General features: G+C 47.6%; 1 protein-coding gene across 2 annotated transcripts in view; it reads left to right on the top strand.

Moving 5' to 3' along the window:
* The window catches only part of LOC115226655 (E3 ubiquitin-protein ligase TRIM37), a 49,775-nt gene extending 34,161 nt beyond the window's left edge, over nucleotides 1-15,614 (top strand). For both annotated transcript variants that reach the window (XM_036515483.1, XM_029797668.2), the window contains 5 exons: nucleotides 535-777; nucleotides 11,349-11,493; nucleotides 11,880-11,950; nucleotides 13,037-13,325; nucleotides 15,297-15,614. In XM_036515483.1, coding sequence (XP_036371376.1) covers nucleotides 535-777; nucleotides 11,349-11,493; nucleotides 11,880-11,950; nucleotides 13,037-13,325; nucleotides 15,297-15,330 — 782 coding nt within the window. In that variant the 3' untranslated portion in view covers nucleotides 15,331-15,614. The remainder of the gene's footprint in view (nucleotides 1-534; nucleotides 778-11,348; nucleotides 11,494-11,879; nucleotides 11,951-13,036; nucleotides 13,326-15,296) is intronic.
* Nucleotides 15,615-16,140: the final 526 nt, after the last annotated feature.

Genomic DNA, 16,140 nt, shown 5'->3' with positions numbered 1-16,140 from the left:
AGAAGACACTTGCCCAAGGTGCCACGCAAAGGGACTGAAACCTCTGGAACCATGTGGTTGGTAAGCAAGTTACTTACCACACAGCCAGATGGAAACTGAAAGAAGCCTGTCGTGTATATGTATATATATATATATGTGTGTGTGTGTCTGTGTTTATTCCCTCAACATTGCTTGACAACCGATGCTGGTGTGTTCATGTCCCCGTAACTTAGCGGTTCGGCAAAAGGGACCGATAGAATACGTACTAGGCTTACAAAGACTAAGTCCCGGGGTCGATTTGCTCGACTAAAGGCGGTGCTCCAGCATGGCCGCAGTCAAATGACTGAAACAAGTTAAAGAGTAAAAGAGCATTTAATTAAAAATTATAACAGGGTTTCTAAACATTGAATGGCTTTGCGGGTCCATCCGAGTAAAACGGGAATCAAAGGGATCTGTAGGTAAAAGGAACGATTGAGAAACACTGCTTTAGTGTGTCTGTGTGTCCTACAAGAGTGCCAAGAAAATAAAATGGTTTGGTTTTTGTTTTTCTCACAGAGAAAAAAAGTAAAAATCCCATCAGCGCCATCGTACAACCGTTGAGGAAATCTCTACAGGAGAGAAACGCCAACTTGTCTACATCCACGAGCAGTGACCAGCCCACTGCAGTGCCATCATCATCACCGTCGGCTTTATTAGATTCAACATCCTGGTCCTGCAAAACATCACCTGCCGCCCCTTCAACCAACAGCTGTAACAGTAGTCCGGAAAGTTCCTCCACTAGCTTCTCTACGCACCCTGGTGAGTTACTCTCACTTCATCTCTGTTTGTTCTTATGTCTATTGTTGATAATAATGATGTCTTTGTCATTGTTGGTTCTTTTGTCATCGTCATCGTCATCATCATCGTTTAGCGTCTGTTTTCCATGCTGGCATGGGTTGGACAGTTCGACCGGGGCCTGGGAAGCCAGGAGGCTGCACCAGGCTCCAGTCTGATTTGGCAGTGTTTCTACAGCTGGATGCCCTTCCTAACACCTTCATCATCGTTTAGCGTCTATTTTCCATGCTGGCATGGGTTGGACAGTTCGACCGGGGTCTGGGAAGCCAGGAGGCTGCACCAGGCTCCAGTCTGATCTGGCAGTGTTTCTACAGCTGGATGCCCTTCCTAACACCTTCATCATCGTTTAGCGTCTATTTTCCATGCTGGCATGGGTTGGACAGTTCGACCGGGGTCTGGGAAGCCAGGAGGCTGCACCAGGCTCCAGTCTGATCTGGCAGTGTTCTCTACAGCTGGATGCCCTTCCTAACACCTTCATCATCGTTTAGCGTCTATTTTCCATGCTGGCATGGGTTGGACAGTTCGACCGGGGTCTGGGAAGCCAGGAGGCTGCACCAGGCTCCAGTCTGATCTGGCAGTGTTTCTACAGCTGGATGCCCTTCCTAACACCTTCATCATCGTTTAGCGTCTATTTTCCATGCTGGCATGGGTTGGACAGTTCGACCGGGGTCTGGGAAGCCAGGAGGCTGCACCAGGCTCCAGTCTGATCTGGCAGTGTTTCTACAGCTGGATGCCCTTCCTAACACCTTCATCATCATCGTTTAGCGTCTATTTTCCATGCTGGCATGGGTTGGACGGTTCGACCGGGGTCTGGGAAGCCAGGAGGCTGCACCAGGCTCCAGTCTGATCTGGCAGTGTTTCTACAGCTGGATGCCCTTCCTAACACCTTCATCATCGTTTAACGTCTATTTTCCATGCTGGCATGGGTTGGACAGTTCGACCGGGGTCTGGGAAGCCAGGAGGCTGCACCAGGCTCCAGTCTGATCTGGCAGTGTTTCTACAGCTGGATGCCCTTCCTAACACCTTCATCATCGTTTAACGTCTATTTTCCATGCTGGCATGGGTTGGACGGTTCGACCGGGGTCTGGGAAGCCAGGAGGCTGCACCAGGCTCCGGTCTTATCTGGCAATGTTTCTACAGCTGGATGCCCTTCCTAACACCTTCATCATCGTTTAACGTCTATTTTCCATGCTGGCATGGGTTGGACAGTTCGACTGGGGCCTGGGAAGCCAGGAGGCTGCACCAGGCTCCAGTCTGATCTGGCAGTGTTTCTACAGCTGGATGCCCTTCCTAACACCTTCATCATCGTTTAACGTCTATTTTCCATGCTGGCATGGGTTGGACAGTTCGACCGGGGTCTGGGAAGCCAGGAGGCTGCACCAGGCTCCAGTCTGATCTGGCAGTGTTTCTACAGCTGGATGCCTTTCCTAACACCTTCATCATCGTTTAACGTCTATTTTCCATGCTGGCATGGGTTGGACAGTTCGACCGGGGTCTGGGAAGCCAGGAGGCTGCACCAGGCTCCAGTCTGATCTGGCAGTGTTTCTACAGCTGGATGCCTTTCCTAACACCTTCATCATCGTTTAACGTCTATTTTCCATGCTGGCATGGGTTGGACAGTTCGACCGGGGTCTGGGAAGCCAGGAGGCTGCACCAGGCTCCAGTCTGATCTGGCAGTGTTTCTACAGCTGGATGCCCTTCCTAACACCTTCATCATCGTTTAACGTCTATTTTCCATGCTGGCATGGGTTGGACAGTTCGACCGGGGTCTGGGAAGCCAGGAGGCTGCACCAGGCTCCAGTCTGATCTGGCAGTGTTTCTACAGCTGGATGCCCTTCCTAACACCTTCATCATCGTTTAGCGTCTATTTTCCATGCTGGCATGGGTTGGACGGTTCGACCGGGGTCTGGGAAGCCAGGAGGCTGCACCAGGCTCCAGTCTGATCTGGCAGTGTTTCTACAGCTGGATGCCCTTCCTAACACCTTCATCATCGTTTAACGTCTATTTTCCATGCTGGCATGGGTTGGACAGTTCGACCGGGGTCTGGGAAGCCAGGAGGCTGCACCAGGCTCCAGTCTGATCTGGCAGTGTTTCTACAGCTGGATGCCCTTCCTAACACCTTCATCATCGTTTAACGTCTATTTTCCATGCTGGCATGGGTTGGACAGTTCGACCGGGGTCTGGGAAGCCAGGAGGCTGCACCAGGCTCCAGTCTGATCTGGCAGTGTTTCTACAGCTGGATGCCTTTCCTAACACCTTCATCATCGTTTAACGTCTATTTTCCATGCTGGCATGGGTTGGACAGTTCGACTGGGGCCTGGGAAGCCAGGAGGCTGCACCAGGCTCCAGTCTGATCTGGCAGTGTTTCTACAGCTGGATGCCCTTCCTAACACTTCATCATCGTTTAGCGTCTATTTTCCATGCTGGCATGGGTTGGACGGTTCGACCGGGGTCTGGGAAGCCAGGAGGCTGCACCAGGCTCCAGTCTGATCTGGCAGTGTTTCTACAGCTGGATGCCCTTCCTAACACCTTCATCATCGTTTAACGTCTATTTTCCATGCTGGCATGGGTTGGACAGTTCGACCGGGGTCTGGGAAGCCAGGAGGCTGCACCAGGCTCCAGTCTGATCTGGCAGTGTTTCTACAGCTGGATGCCCTTCCTAACACCTTCATCATCGTTTAACGTCTATTTTCCATGCTGGCATGGGTTGGACAGTTCGACTGGGGTCTGGGAAGCCAGGAGGCTGCACCAGGCTCCAGTCTGATCTGGCAGTGTTTCTACAGCTGGATGCCCTTCCTAACGCCTTCATCATCGTTTAGCGTCTGTTTTCCATGCTGGCATGGGTTGGACAGTTCGACCGGGGTCTGGGAAGCCAGGAGGCTGCACCAGGCTCCAGTCTGATCTGGCAGTGTTTCTACAGCTGGATGCCCTTCCTAACACCTTCATCATCGTTTAGCGTCTGTTTTCCATGCTGGCATGGGTTGGACGGTTCGACCGGGGATCTGGGAAGCCAGGAGGCTGCACCAGGCTCCAGTCTGATCTGGCAGTGTTTCTACAGCGGATGCCTTCCTAACACCTTCATCATCGTTTAACGTCTATTTTCCATGCTGGCATGGGTTGGACAGTTCGACTGGGGCCTGGGAAGCCAGGAGGCTGCACCAGGCTCCAGTCTGATCTGGCAGTGTTTCTACAGCTGGATGCCCTTCCTAACACCTTCATCATCGTTTAACGTCTATTTTCCATGCTGGCATGGGTTGGACAGTTCGACGGGGTCTGGGAAGCCAGGAGGCTGCACCAGGCTCCAGTCTGATCTGGCAGTGTTTCTACAGCTGGATGCCTTTCCTAACACCTTCATCATCGTTTAACGTCTATTTTCCATGCTGGCATGGGTTGGACAGTTCGACTGGGGCCTGGGAAGCCAGGAGGCTGCACCAGGCTCCAGTCTGATCTGGCAGTGTTTCTACAGCTGGATGCCCTTCCTAACACCTTCATCATCGTTTAGCGTCTATTTTCCATGCTGGCATGGGTTGGACGGTTCGACCGGGGTCTGGGAAGCCAGGAGGCTGCACCAGGCTCCAGTCTGATCTGGCAGTGTTTCTACAGCTGGATGCCCTCCTAACACCTTCATCATCGTTTAACGTCTATTTTCCATGCTGGCATGGGTTGGACAGTTCGACCGGGGTCTGGGAAGCCAGGAGGCTGCACCAGGCTCCAGTCTGATCTGGCAGTGTTTCTACAGCTGGATGCCCTTCCTAACACCTTCATCATCGTTTAGCGTCTATTTTCCATGCTGGCATGGGTTGGACGGTTCGACCGGGGTCTGGGAAGCCAGGAGGCTGCACCAGGCTCCAGTCTGATCTGGCAGTTGTTCTACAGCTGGATGCCCTTCCTAACACCTTCATCATCGTTTAACGTCTATTTTCCATGCTGGCATGGGTTGGACGGTTCGACCGGGGTCTGGGAAGCCAGGAGGCTGCACCAGGCTCCAGTCTGATCTGGCAGTGTTTCTACAGCTGGATGCCCTTCCTAACACCTTCATCATCGTTTAACGTCTATTTTCCATGCTGGCATGGGTTGGACAGTTCGACCGGGGTCTGGGAAGCCAGGAGGCTGCACCAGGCTCCAGTCTGATCTGGCAGTGTTTCTACAGCTGGATGCCTTTCCTAACACCTTCATCATCGTTTAACGTTTAAATCTATTTCCATGCTGGCATGGGTTGGACAGTTCGACTGGGGCCTGGGAAGCCAGGAGGCTGCACCAGGCCAGTCTGATCTGGCAGTGTTTCTACAGCTGGATGCCCTTCCTAACGCCTTCATCATCGTTTAGCGTCTGTTTTCCATGCTGGCATGGGTTGGACGGTTCGACCGGGGTCTGGGAAGCCAGGAGGCTGCACCAGGCTCCAGTCTGATCTGGCAGTGTTTCTACAGCTGGATGCCTTTCCTAACACCTTCATCATCGTTTAACGTCTATTTTCCATGCTGGCATGGGTTGGACAGTTCGACTGGGGCCTGGGAAGCCAGGAGGCTGCACCAGGCTCCAGTCTGATCTGGCAGTGTTTCTACAGCTGGATGCCCTTCCTAACGCCTTCATCATCGTTTAGCGTCTGTTTTCCATGCTGGCATGGGTTGGACGGTTCGACCGGGGTCTGGGAAGCCAGGAGGCTGCACCAGGCTCCAGTCTGATCTGGCAGTGTTTCTACAGCTGGATGCCTTTCCTAACACCTTCATCATCGTTTAACGTCTATTTTCCATGCTGGCATGGGTTGGACAGTTCGACTGGGGCCTGGGAAGCCAGGAGGCTGCACCAGGCTCCAGTCTGATCTGGCAGTGTTTTACAGCTGGATGCCTTCCTAACGCCTTCATCATCGTTTAGCGTCTGTTTTCCATGCTGGCATGGGTTGGACGGTTCGACCGGGGTCTGGGAAGCCAGGAGGCTGCACCAGGCTCCAGTCTGATCTGGCAGTGTTTCTACAGCTGGATGCCTTTCCTAACACCTTCATCATCGTTTAACGTCTATTTTCCATGCTGGCATGGGTTGGACAGTTCGACCGGGGTCTGGGAAGCCAGGAGGCTGCACCAGGCTCCAGTCTGATCTGGCAGTGTTTCTACAGCTGGATGCCTTTCCTAACACCTTCATCATCGTTTAACGTCTATTTTCCATGCTGGCATGGGTTGGACAGTTCGACCGGGGTCTGGGAAGCCAGGAGGCTGCACCAGGCTCCAGTCTGATCTGGCAGTGTTTCTACAGCTGGATGCCTTTCCTAACACCTTCATCATCGTTTAACGTCTATTTTCCATGCTGGCATGGGTTGGACAGTTCGACTGGGGCCTGGGAAGCCAGGAGGCTGCACCAGGCTCCAGTCTGATCTGGCAGTGTTTCTACAGCTGGATGCCCTTCCTAACACCTTCATCATCGTTTAACGTCTATTTTCCATGCTGGCATGGGTTGGACAGTTCGACTGGGGCCTGGGAAGCCAGGAGGCTGCACCAGGCTCCAGTCTGATCTGGCAGTGTTTCTACAGCTGGATGCCCTTCCTAACACCTTCATCATCGTTTAACGTCTATTTTCCATGCTGGCATGGGTTGGACAGTTCGACTGGGGCCTGGGAAGCCAGGAGGCTGCACCAGGCTCCAGTCTGATCTGGCAGTGTTTCTACAGCTGGATGCCTTTCCTAACGCCTTCATCATCGTTTAACGTCTATTTTCCATGCTGGCATGGGTTGGACGGTTCGACCGGGGTCTGGGAAGCCAGGAGGCTGCACCAGGCTCCAGTCTGATCTGGCAGTGTTTCTACAGCTGGATGCCTTTCCTAACGCCTTCATCATCGTTTAACGTCTATTTTCCATGCTGGCATGGGTTGGACAGTTCGACCGGGGTCTGGGAAGCCAGGAGGCTGCACCAGGCTCCAGTCTGATCTGGCAGTGTTTCTACAGCTGGATGCCTTCCTAACACCTTCATCATCGTTTAACGTCTATTTTCCATGCTGGCATGGGTTGGACGGTTCGACCGGGGTCTGGGAAGCCAGGAGGCTGCACCAGGCCAGTCTGATCTGGCAGTGTTTCTACAGCTGGATGCCCTTCCTAACACCTTCATCATCGTTTAACGTCTATTTTCCATGCTGGCATGGGTTGGACGGTGGTTCGACCGGGGATCTGGGAAGCCAGGAGGCTGCACCAGGCTCCAGTCTGATCTGGCAGTGTTCTACAGCTGGATGCCCTTCCTAACACCTTCATCATCGTTTAGCGTCTGTTTTCCATGCTGGCATGGGTTGGACGGTTCGACCGGGGATCTGGGAAGCCAGGAGGCTGCACCAGGCTCCAGTCTGATCTGGCAGTGTTTCTACAGCTGGATGCCTTTCCTAACGCCTTCATCATCGTTAGCGTCTGTTTTCCATGCTGGCATGGGTGGACGGTTCGACCGGGGTCTGGGAAGCCAGGAGGCTGCACCAGGCTCCAGTCTGATCTGGCAGTGTTTCTACAGCTGGATGCCCTTCCTAACACCTTCATCATCGTTTAGCGTCTGTTTTCCATGCTGGCATGGGTTGGACGGTTCGACCGGGGATCTGGGAAGCCAGGAGGCTGCACCAGGCTCCAGTCTGATCTGGCAGTGTTTCTACAGCTGGATGCCTTTCCTAACGCCTTCATCATCGTTTAACGTCTATTTTCCATGCTGGCATGGGTTGGACGGTTCGACCGGGGTCTGGGAAGCCAGGAGGCTGCACCAGGCTCCAGTCTGATCTGGCAGTGTTTCTACAGCTGGATGCCTTTCCTAACGCCTTCATCATCGTTTAACGTCTATTTTCCATGCTGGCATGGGTTGGACAGTTCGACTGGGGTCTGGGAAGCCAGGAGGCTGCACCAGGCTCCAGTCTGATCTGGCAGTGTTTCTACAGCTGGATGCCCTTCCTAACGCCTTCATCATCGTTTAGCGTCTGTTTTCCATGCTGGCATGGGTTGGACGGTTCGACCGGGGTCTGGGAAGCCAGGAGGCTGCACCAGGCTCCAGTCTGATTTGGCAGGATTTCCTACAGCTGGATGCCCTTCCTAATGCCAACCACTCTGTGAGTGTAGTGGGTGCTTTTTACGTGCCACTGGCACAAGTGCTAGGGGAGGCTGGCAACGGCCACGATCGGTTGTTTTTTTTATGTGCCACTGACACAGAAGCCAGTCAAGGCGGTGCTGGCATCGACCACATTCGGATGGTGCTTTTTACGTGCCACCACCACAGGTGCCAGGGGAGGCTGGCAGTGACCATGATCGGTTAGTGCTTTTTACGTGCCACCACCACAGGTGCCAGGGGAGGCTGGCAGTGAACATGATCGGTTGCTGCTTTTTACGTGTCACCGGCACAGAAGCCAGTCAAGGCGGCACTGGCATCGGCCACATTCGGATGGTGCTTTTTACGTGCCACCAACAGAAGCCAGTCAAGGCAGCGCTGGCATTGGCCACGTTCGGATGGTGCTTTTTACGTGTCACCGGCACAGAAGCCAGTCGAGGCAACACTGGCATCGGCCACGTTCGGATGGTGCTTTTTACGTGCCACCAACAGAAGCCAGTCAATGCAACACTGGCATCGGCCACGTTCGGATGGTGCTTTTTACGTGTCACCGGCACAGAAGCCAGTCGAGGCAACACTGGCATCGGCCACGTTCGGATGGTGCTTTTTACGTGTCACCGGCACAGAAGCCAGTCAAGGCAACACTGGCATCGGCCACGTTCGGATGGTGCTTTTTACGTGTCACCGGCACAGAAGCCAGTCGAGGCAACACTGGCATCGGCCACGTTCGGATGGTGCTTTTACGTGTCACCGGCACAGAAGCCAGTCGAGGCAAGGCAACACTGGCATCGGCCACGTTCGGATGGTTGCTTTTTACGTGTCTCCGGCACAGAAGCCAGTCGAGGCAACACTGGCATCGGCCACGTTCGGATGGTGCTTTTTACGTGTCTCCGGCACAGAAGCCAGTCAAGGCAACACTGGCATCGGCCACGTTCGGATGGTGCTTTTTACGTGTCTCCGGCACAGAAGCCAGTCGAGGCAACACTGGCATCGGCCACGTTCGGATGGTGCTTTTTACGTGTCTCCGGCACAGAAGCCAGTCGAGGCAACACTGGCATCGGCCACGTTCGGATGGTGCTTTTTACGTGTCATCAGCACAGAAGCCAGTCGAGGCAACACTGGCATCGGCCACGTTCGGATGGTGCTTTTTACGTGTCTCCGGCACAGAAGCAGTCGAGGCAACACTGGCATCGGCCACGTTCGGATGGTGCTTTTTACGTGTCTCCGGCACAGAAGCCAGTCGAGGCAACACTGGCATCGGCCACGTTCGGATGGTGCTTTTTACGTGTCATCAGCACAGAAGCCAGTCAAGGCAACACTGGCATCGGCCACGTTCGGATGGTGCTTTTTACGTGTCTCCGGCACAGAAGCCAGTCGAGGCAACACTGGCATCGGCCACGTTCGGATGGTGCTTTTTACGTGTCTCCGGCACAGAAGCAGTCGAGGCAACACTGGCATCGGCCACGTTCGGATGGTGCTTTTTACGTGTCTCCGGCACAGAAGCCAGTCGAGGCAACACTGGCATCGGCCACGTTCGGATGGTGCTTTTACGTGTCTCCGGCACAGAAGCCAGTCAAGGCAACACTGGCATCGGCAACGTTCGGATGGTGCTTTTTACGTGTCTCCGGCACAGAAGCCAGTCGAGGCAACACTGGCATCGGCCACGTTCGGATGGTGCTTTTACGTGTCTCCGGCACAGAAGCCAGTCGAGGCAACACTGGCATCGGCCACGTTCGGATGGTGCTTTTTACGTGTCTCCGGCACAGAAGCCAGTCGAGGCAACACTGGCATCGGCCACGTTCGGATGGTGCTTTTTACGTGTCATCAGCACAGAAGCCAGTCAAGGCGGTGCTGGCATCGGCCACGTTGGGACGGTGCTTTTTACGTAGGTATTTTTGCTAATGTTCTTGTTGCTTAGTACCTAGTCAGACTTCACATTATAGTTCTGTAATCAATGGTATTCCATCCGGTCATACATTCAGACACGGTGCATCTCATTCAACATTATCTAATACAGTGGGTCTCAACCAGGGTCTATGTGGCCCTTGCGAGTCCATATAAGCTTTTGTTGTTAAAATTTGTATATTAGAAATTGGTCATTCTTCTAAAATGCCCAAAATATTTAAGTATTTTTTAAAACAATTCCTAATATTTAATCATAAAAATATAATAGGATTTTTTAACCCTTTAGTGTTTGCATTATTCTGCCAAAACTAATCCTTTTTTATCCAAATCAGGCATTATCTTGTAGCTTTGAGATTTTGATGAGGTAGCTGTTAATTTTTAAAACGATATTGTAGGGTTGGTGTGAGAGACCAGATCTGGACAGTTGGAACATAAAACAGGCAGAATTCTTTTGGCCGGATATGGCCGGTTTAAATACTAAAGGGTTAAGCATTAATTGGCTAGGGGTGACCATCCAAATAAAAGAAGAACCTAAGGGGTACATTGGCAAAAAATGGTTGAGAACCACTGATCTAATATATCCTTCCCTAATAGTTATTTAGATCCAGGTCAATCGCACTCCAGCAGACATGTAATCCAAAGTGTTCCAGCTGTGACCATCTTGTCTTTTGCTTAAGATGATTATGATGATGTATCTGAGACTACATTACCTGCTGTGTTTTTCCTTAATAGTTGTTTAGATCCACATCAACCTTAGTTTATAGTACTGTGGGTTGTATGGATTTTCAATTTCATCATCTAACGTCTGTTTTCCATGCTAGCATGGATTGGACGGTTCGACCGGGGTCTGGTAAGCCATGGAGGCTGCACCAGGCTCCAGTCTGATCTGGCAGTGTTTCTACAGCTGGATGCCCTTCCTAACGCCAACCACTCCGTGAGTGTAGTGGGTGCTTTTCTACGTGCCGCCAGCACAGGAGCCAGAGCAGGCTGGCAAATGGCCACGATCGGTTGGTGCTTTTACGTGTCACTGACACGGATGCCAGTTGGGGTGACGCTAGTAGCTGCCACGCTCGAACAGTGCTTTTACATGTCACCAGCACAGGTGTCTTAACGAACTTGACTCAATAGATCTTCTCAAGAACAGTGGGTCACTCTACGATCCAAGGTTAGCACAGCAGGCCATCCTGCCAGCATGAACTCCATTTGTCGGGTCTTCGAATCCTCAAGAACAGCGGGTCACTCTACGATCCAAGGTTAGCAGAGCAGGCTGTCCTGCGAGCATGAACTCACTTCATTTGTCGGGTCTTTGAATCCTCAAGAACAGGGGGTCACTCTATGATCCAAGGTTAGCACAGCAGGCCGTCCTGCGAGCCATGAACTCACTGCATTTGTCGGGTCTTCGAAGTCACAGCATATCTCCATAGAATATCATTTTCGTTTCTATTCACTTACTTGCGTATTATACTCAAGAGTGGACTTTACTCGAAGATTTACGGTATATATGTTTGAGAGAACTTTATGAAAGGCATTTCTTTTCATTTTTTTTTTCTGTTTTTTTTTGTTTTTCTTTTTCAGAAGTTTCTCGGGTTCATGACAATGGGGAAGGATCAGTTAACATTTCAGTCTGTGATGCACCCAACATGGAGAACAATATACCCCAAATTGGTCCCTCAGAAGGCACGAGTGGTGGTTCATTGGTGGCTCAGAAACCATCTGTGAGGTAAGCTTCTTGTTGTTGTTGTTTAGCCCTGGGTCAGTCCTGATCCAGCAGACTTAAGATAGAATGTATTCTAACTGCAACCATTTTGTTTTTAATTCAGACAGTATATCTTGGACTACATTATCCAATGTGCCTAAATGCGTAGCCGTATTTCATCTGTCTTTATGTTCTGAGTTCAAATTCCACCGAAGTCGACTTTGCCTTTCATTCTTTCGAGGTCGATAAATTAAGTGCCAGTTGGCGGCGGCGGCTATGGTAGATTTGAGGGTATGGAGAATGATAGGGATGTAGGGGAATGTTAAGAATGGAATATAGCAGGAGGGAGATAGACAGCAATGACTAATTATTTTTTATTTTCTCATTTGAATTTATTTCCACCGTTTCAGTGACGGTGACCCCACCAACAACAGGACTACAGATTCCTCAACCTCACCACCAGGCAAAGGAAAGGATTCAAGTATGTGACACCTTTTTCTCTCTTTCATTTTTTTTTTTAAAATGCTTTTCATTTTTACATATTTTATTTGTATATAATAAGCGGCGAGCTGGCAGAGTCGTTAGCACGCCGGGCGAAATGCGTAGCCGTATTTCGTCTGCCGTTATGTTCTGAGTTCAAATTCCGCCGAGGTCGACTTTGCCTTTCATCCTTTTGAGGTTGATAAATTAAGTACCAGTTACGCACTGGGATCGATGTAATCGACTTAATACCTATGTCTGTCATTGTTTGTCCCCTCTATGTTTAGCCCCTTGTGGGTAATAAAGAGATAGGTATTTCGTCTGTCGTTACGTTCTGAGTTCAAATTCCACCGAGGTCGACTTTGCCTTTCATCCTTTCGGGGTCGATAAATTAAGTACCAGTTACACACTGGGGTCGATGTAATCGACTTAATTTGTTTGTCTGTCCTTGTTTGTCCCCTCTATGTTTAGCCCCTTGTGGGTAATAAAGAAACATTTATTCGTATATAACTAATTACTCTCTTCGTTAGGGTCTCCACTATGTCTCCTCTTAATTCTTTTGGCCCCTTTCTTTGAATTGTTTCTTTTCTTTTCCTTTTTCTCTTCCCTTTTTCTCTTTCCATTTTTTTTTATTTCTGTTTACTCTTTTCTTTTTTTCTTTGTTTTTTCTTTATCTTTCCTTCTTACCTCTCTCGTCCTCTTCCGAATCCCTATAAAACACTTGTGCCTCTCCTTACCCAACTAATTTTTATTCCTATCCCCACCTCCACCGCCATTCCACTTAACCCAACCAGAAGGCGGCGAGCTGGCAGAAGCGTTAGCACACCGGGTGAAATGTGTAGCTGTATTTCGTCTGCCGTTACGTTCTGAGTTCAAATTCCGCCGAGGTCGACTTTGCCTTTCATCCTTTCGGGGTCGATAAATTAAGTACCAGTTACGCACTGAGGTCGATATAATCGACTTAATCCGTTTGTCTGTCTTTGTTTGTCCCCTCTGTGTTTAGCCCCTTGTGGGTAGTAAAGAAATACATAACCCAACCAGTAGCTTTAATAATATATCCGGGTTCTATTTCCACACTCTGATGCAGGTCTACCATGGGGCCTGTCGTTCCTGAAGAATTCTTTCAAACCCACATCATCTTCGTCCAGTAAAGAGGGTGCCACCAACAGCAACAGTGCCAACGTGGAGTGTGACAGCGAGGAGCCAGTGTGCAGCGCTACAATGGGCAGTTGCGACCCAACAGGAGCAGCAACTTCTGCCGCAACAGCTATGGTCACAGGTGGCAGTCAGGGTAACTGTTCTCGGAAGACATCGACTGGTAGTAGCTCAGGCAGCCCCCAGGTGGAGTTTAGTACACAAGGGAACATTAAGGACAGGTAACTTGGCATTTTCTCTTCTCCTCTGCAGGGGTTTTCTAGTCATTTATTATTTGTTTATTCAGGGATCTTTTCGGTTTGAACGGCAGTTTTTTCTAACGGTGTCATATGAAATTGTCACCCATAATTATGACCCTAGTATCGATCTATTGCATTTCTATCTGATTTAGGGTTAGAATTAGGGGGAAGGGTATCTTTTTTTTCTTCAGAAATGTAAATAAACCCAATCTGTTTCTTAAATGAGGGACATATTCATACGGCACAGAATGTTTTTTTTCACCTCAATAGACGTCATTGATTGGTTGAAATTGCAGAAATTGAAGAAGAAGAAAACAACAAATATCTTACAAACTATAGAATTTTCTCAATAAAGCCAAGAGAAAAAGATGTTTTATAAACACATTCTACCAGTATACGAAGTTTAAAATTTTTTAGTTACCTAGAAATTATGTTAAAAGCTGCCGTTCAAACCGAAACGATCCGTTTATTTTTTTCCATCTTCTACTTGTTTCAGTAATTGGACTTTGACCATACTGGAGCACGCTGCATTGAAGGGTTCTTCATCATCATCATCATCGTTTAACGTCTGTTTTCCATGCTAGCTTGGGTTGGACGGTTCGACTGGGGTTTGGGGAGTCAGGAGGCTGCACCAGTCTGATCTGGCAGTGTTTCTACAGCTAGATGCCTTTCCTAACGCCAACCACTCCATGAGTATCGTGGGTGCTTTTTACATGCCACTGGCAAATAAATCACTCCCAGTACTTCTATACGGAAAACGGACGTTAAATGATGATGATGATGATGATATATATATATGTGGTTTTACTCATTATCTTATATTAAACTTTTTAATACTTTTTGATAGTTATATTTATTAAAAAAAAATTAAAATAATAATAATAAAAATAATGAAATATATAGCGTTAGAAGAATTCTTCTAACAGTTCGGCCCATCACTTAGCGGTTCGGCAAAAGAGACCGATAGAATAAGTACTAGGCTTACAAAGCTTAAGTCCCAGGGTCGATTTGCTCAACTAAAGGCGGTGCTCCAGCATGGCCGCAGTCAAATGACTGAAACAAGTAAAAGAGTATATATATATTTATATAAAAATTTATAAGTTTAAATTAATAATTTAAATAATTTTTTAAAATTTTAACTTTAAATTTGAATAATTTAAATTTTGAATTTTATATTTTATATATTTTGTATATTATATTAATTAATTTTATTTCTATGTATTGGTTTATGTTTTTCACTGTTTGATTTTCCTAATAGTGGTTTTATCTCTAATTTTATATATATATATATATATATATAAATTAATAATAAATATTAGGGAATAAATCCAAACTTACAGGGAAAAATCAGATTTAGGATTGAATCCAATTTTATAGTAAAATATTATATTATATTAAATTAGAGATAAAACCACTATTAGGCAAATCATACAATGAAAAACTTAAGCCAATACATAAGATTATTTAATTTATATTATTTAAATATATAACAAAATTATTAAAAAGATATATAATTAATATAACACTACGATCGTTTCATGGCTGTTAATTTCTTTAAATTTTCGAGTTACAGTCATTCATCAGGTGGTTTAAATATTTAACTTGGTGAGGTTTATATACAAAAATATACAAAAATAAGCAACAAGAATGATTCCAAAATTACCGGAATCATTCTTGTTGCTTATTTTTTATTATAATCACCCCCCACGGATTTTTATGGAAAACACCATACAAAATTCTGATGCATCTAAATTGAGTACCATATTCATTTGAATCTAAATTGTTGCTGATCTTATATATATATGTATGTACAGGCCAGTGAGGAAGACCTCTTTGTTGTAGACCTTTCTCATCCAACCCAGCTGTATTCCACTTAATACCCTCAAAATTATTTTAAATAAAAGTAATGTTTCATATATTTTATTTTATTATATTTTCTGGGTTCTTTTGCAGATCAGAAGATGTGGACTCATCCTCAGTGGTATGACAAGGAAGAAACCCCTTTTTCAGGATTTTGACCACAGGACTTGAACACTGGTCTGGTGGTCTTCTCTACTCCAGTCTAGTCAACCCTAGCCTGGTCTGGACCTCTCTGTTCTATATTGCTCCTCCTGGCCAGTCCCTATGACCAAGATGTGGTCGAGTCCATTATTTCTGTTTCCACATTCTGACATGTCTGATGTATATTGAATTGCAAAACAAAAAAAAGAATAATAAGAAATAAAAATAAGAAATAAAGTAACAGAAAAAAGAAAAAAGACTCATAATAAAACAGTAAATGAATAAAAACAACCAAACAAAATATCAAACAATGTGATTTCTCTCTCTTGACCAAACTTTGCCCTGATTTTAACTGATCCCCATTTTCACTTTCTGATTTGATCCATGTCTTTCTCACATGCACACACACAAAACAGGTGACCCAGCCTTGCTAAATCCAATACAAAAACACAAACAAGAACAAGAAAGAACTGCCAAAGATATTCTGACCATTTTTTAATTATTATTTTCCTTTTTTTTATTTTTTTAAAACTTTGTTTTTTTATTATTTGTATATACAGGCGCAGGAGTGGCTGTGTGGTAAGTAGCTTGCTTACCAACCACATGGTTCCGGGTTCAGTCCCACTGCGTGGCACCTTGGGCAAGTGTCTTCTGCTATAGCCCCGGGCCGACCAAAGCCTTGTGAGTGGATTTGGTAGACAGAAACTGAAAGAAGCCTGTCGTATATATGTACATATATATATAAGTGTGTGTGTGTATATGTTTGTGTGTCTGTGTTTGTCCTCCTAGCATTGCT

This window comes from Octopus sinensis, linkage group LG30 (assembly GCF_006345805.1).
Source record: "Octopus sinensis linkage group LG30, ASM634580v1, whole genome shotgun sequence".
Lineage (NCBI taxonomy): Eukaryota > Metazoa > Mollusca > Cephalopoda > Octopoda > Octopodidae > Octopus > Octopus sinensis.
Note: the sequence above shows the minus strand (reverse complement) of the source record. Positions and strands in the feature narration are given on the sequence as shown.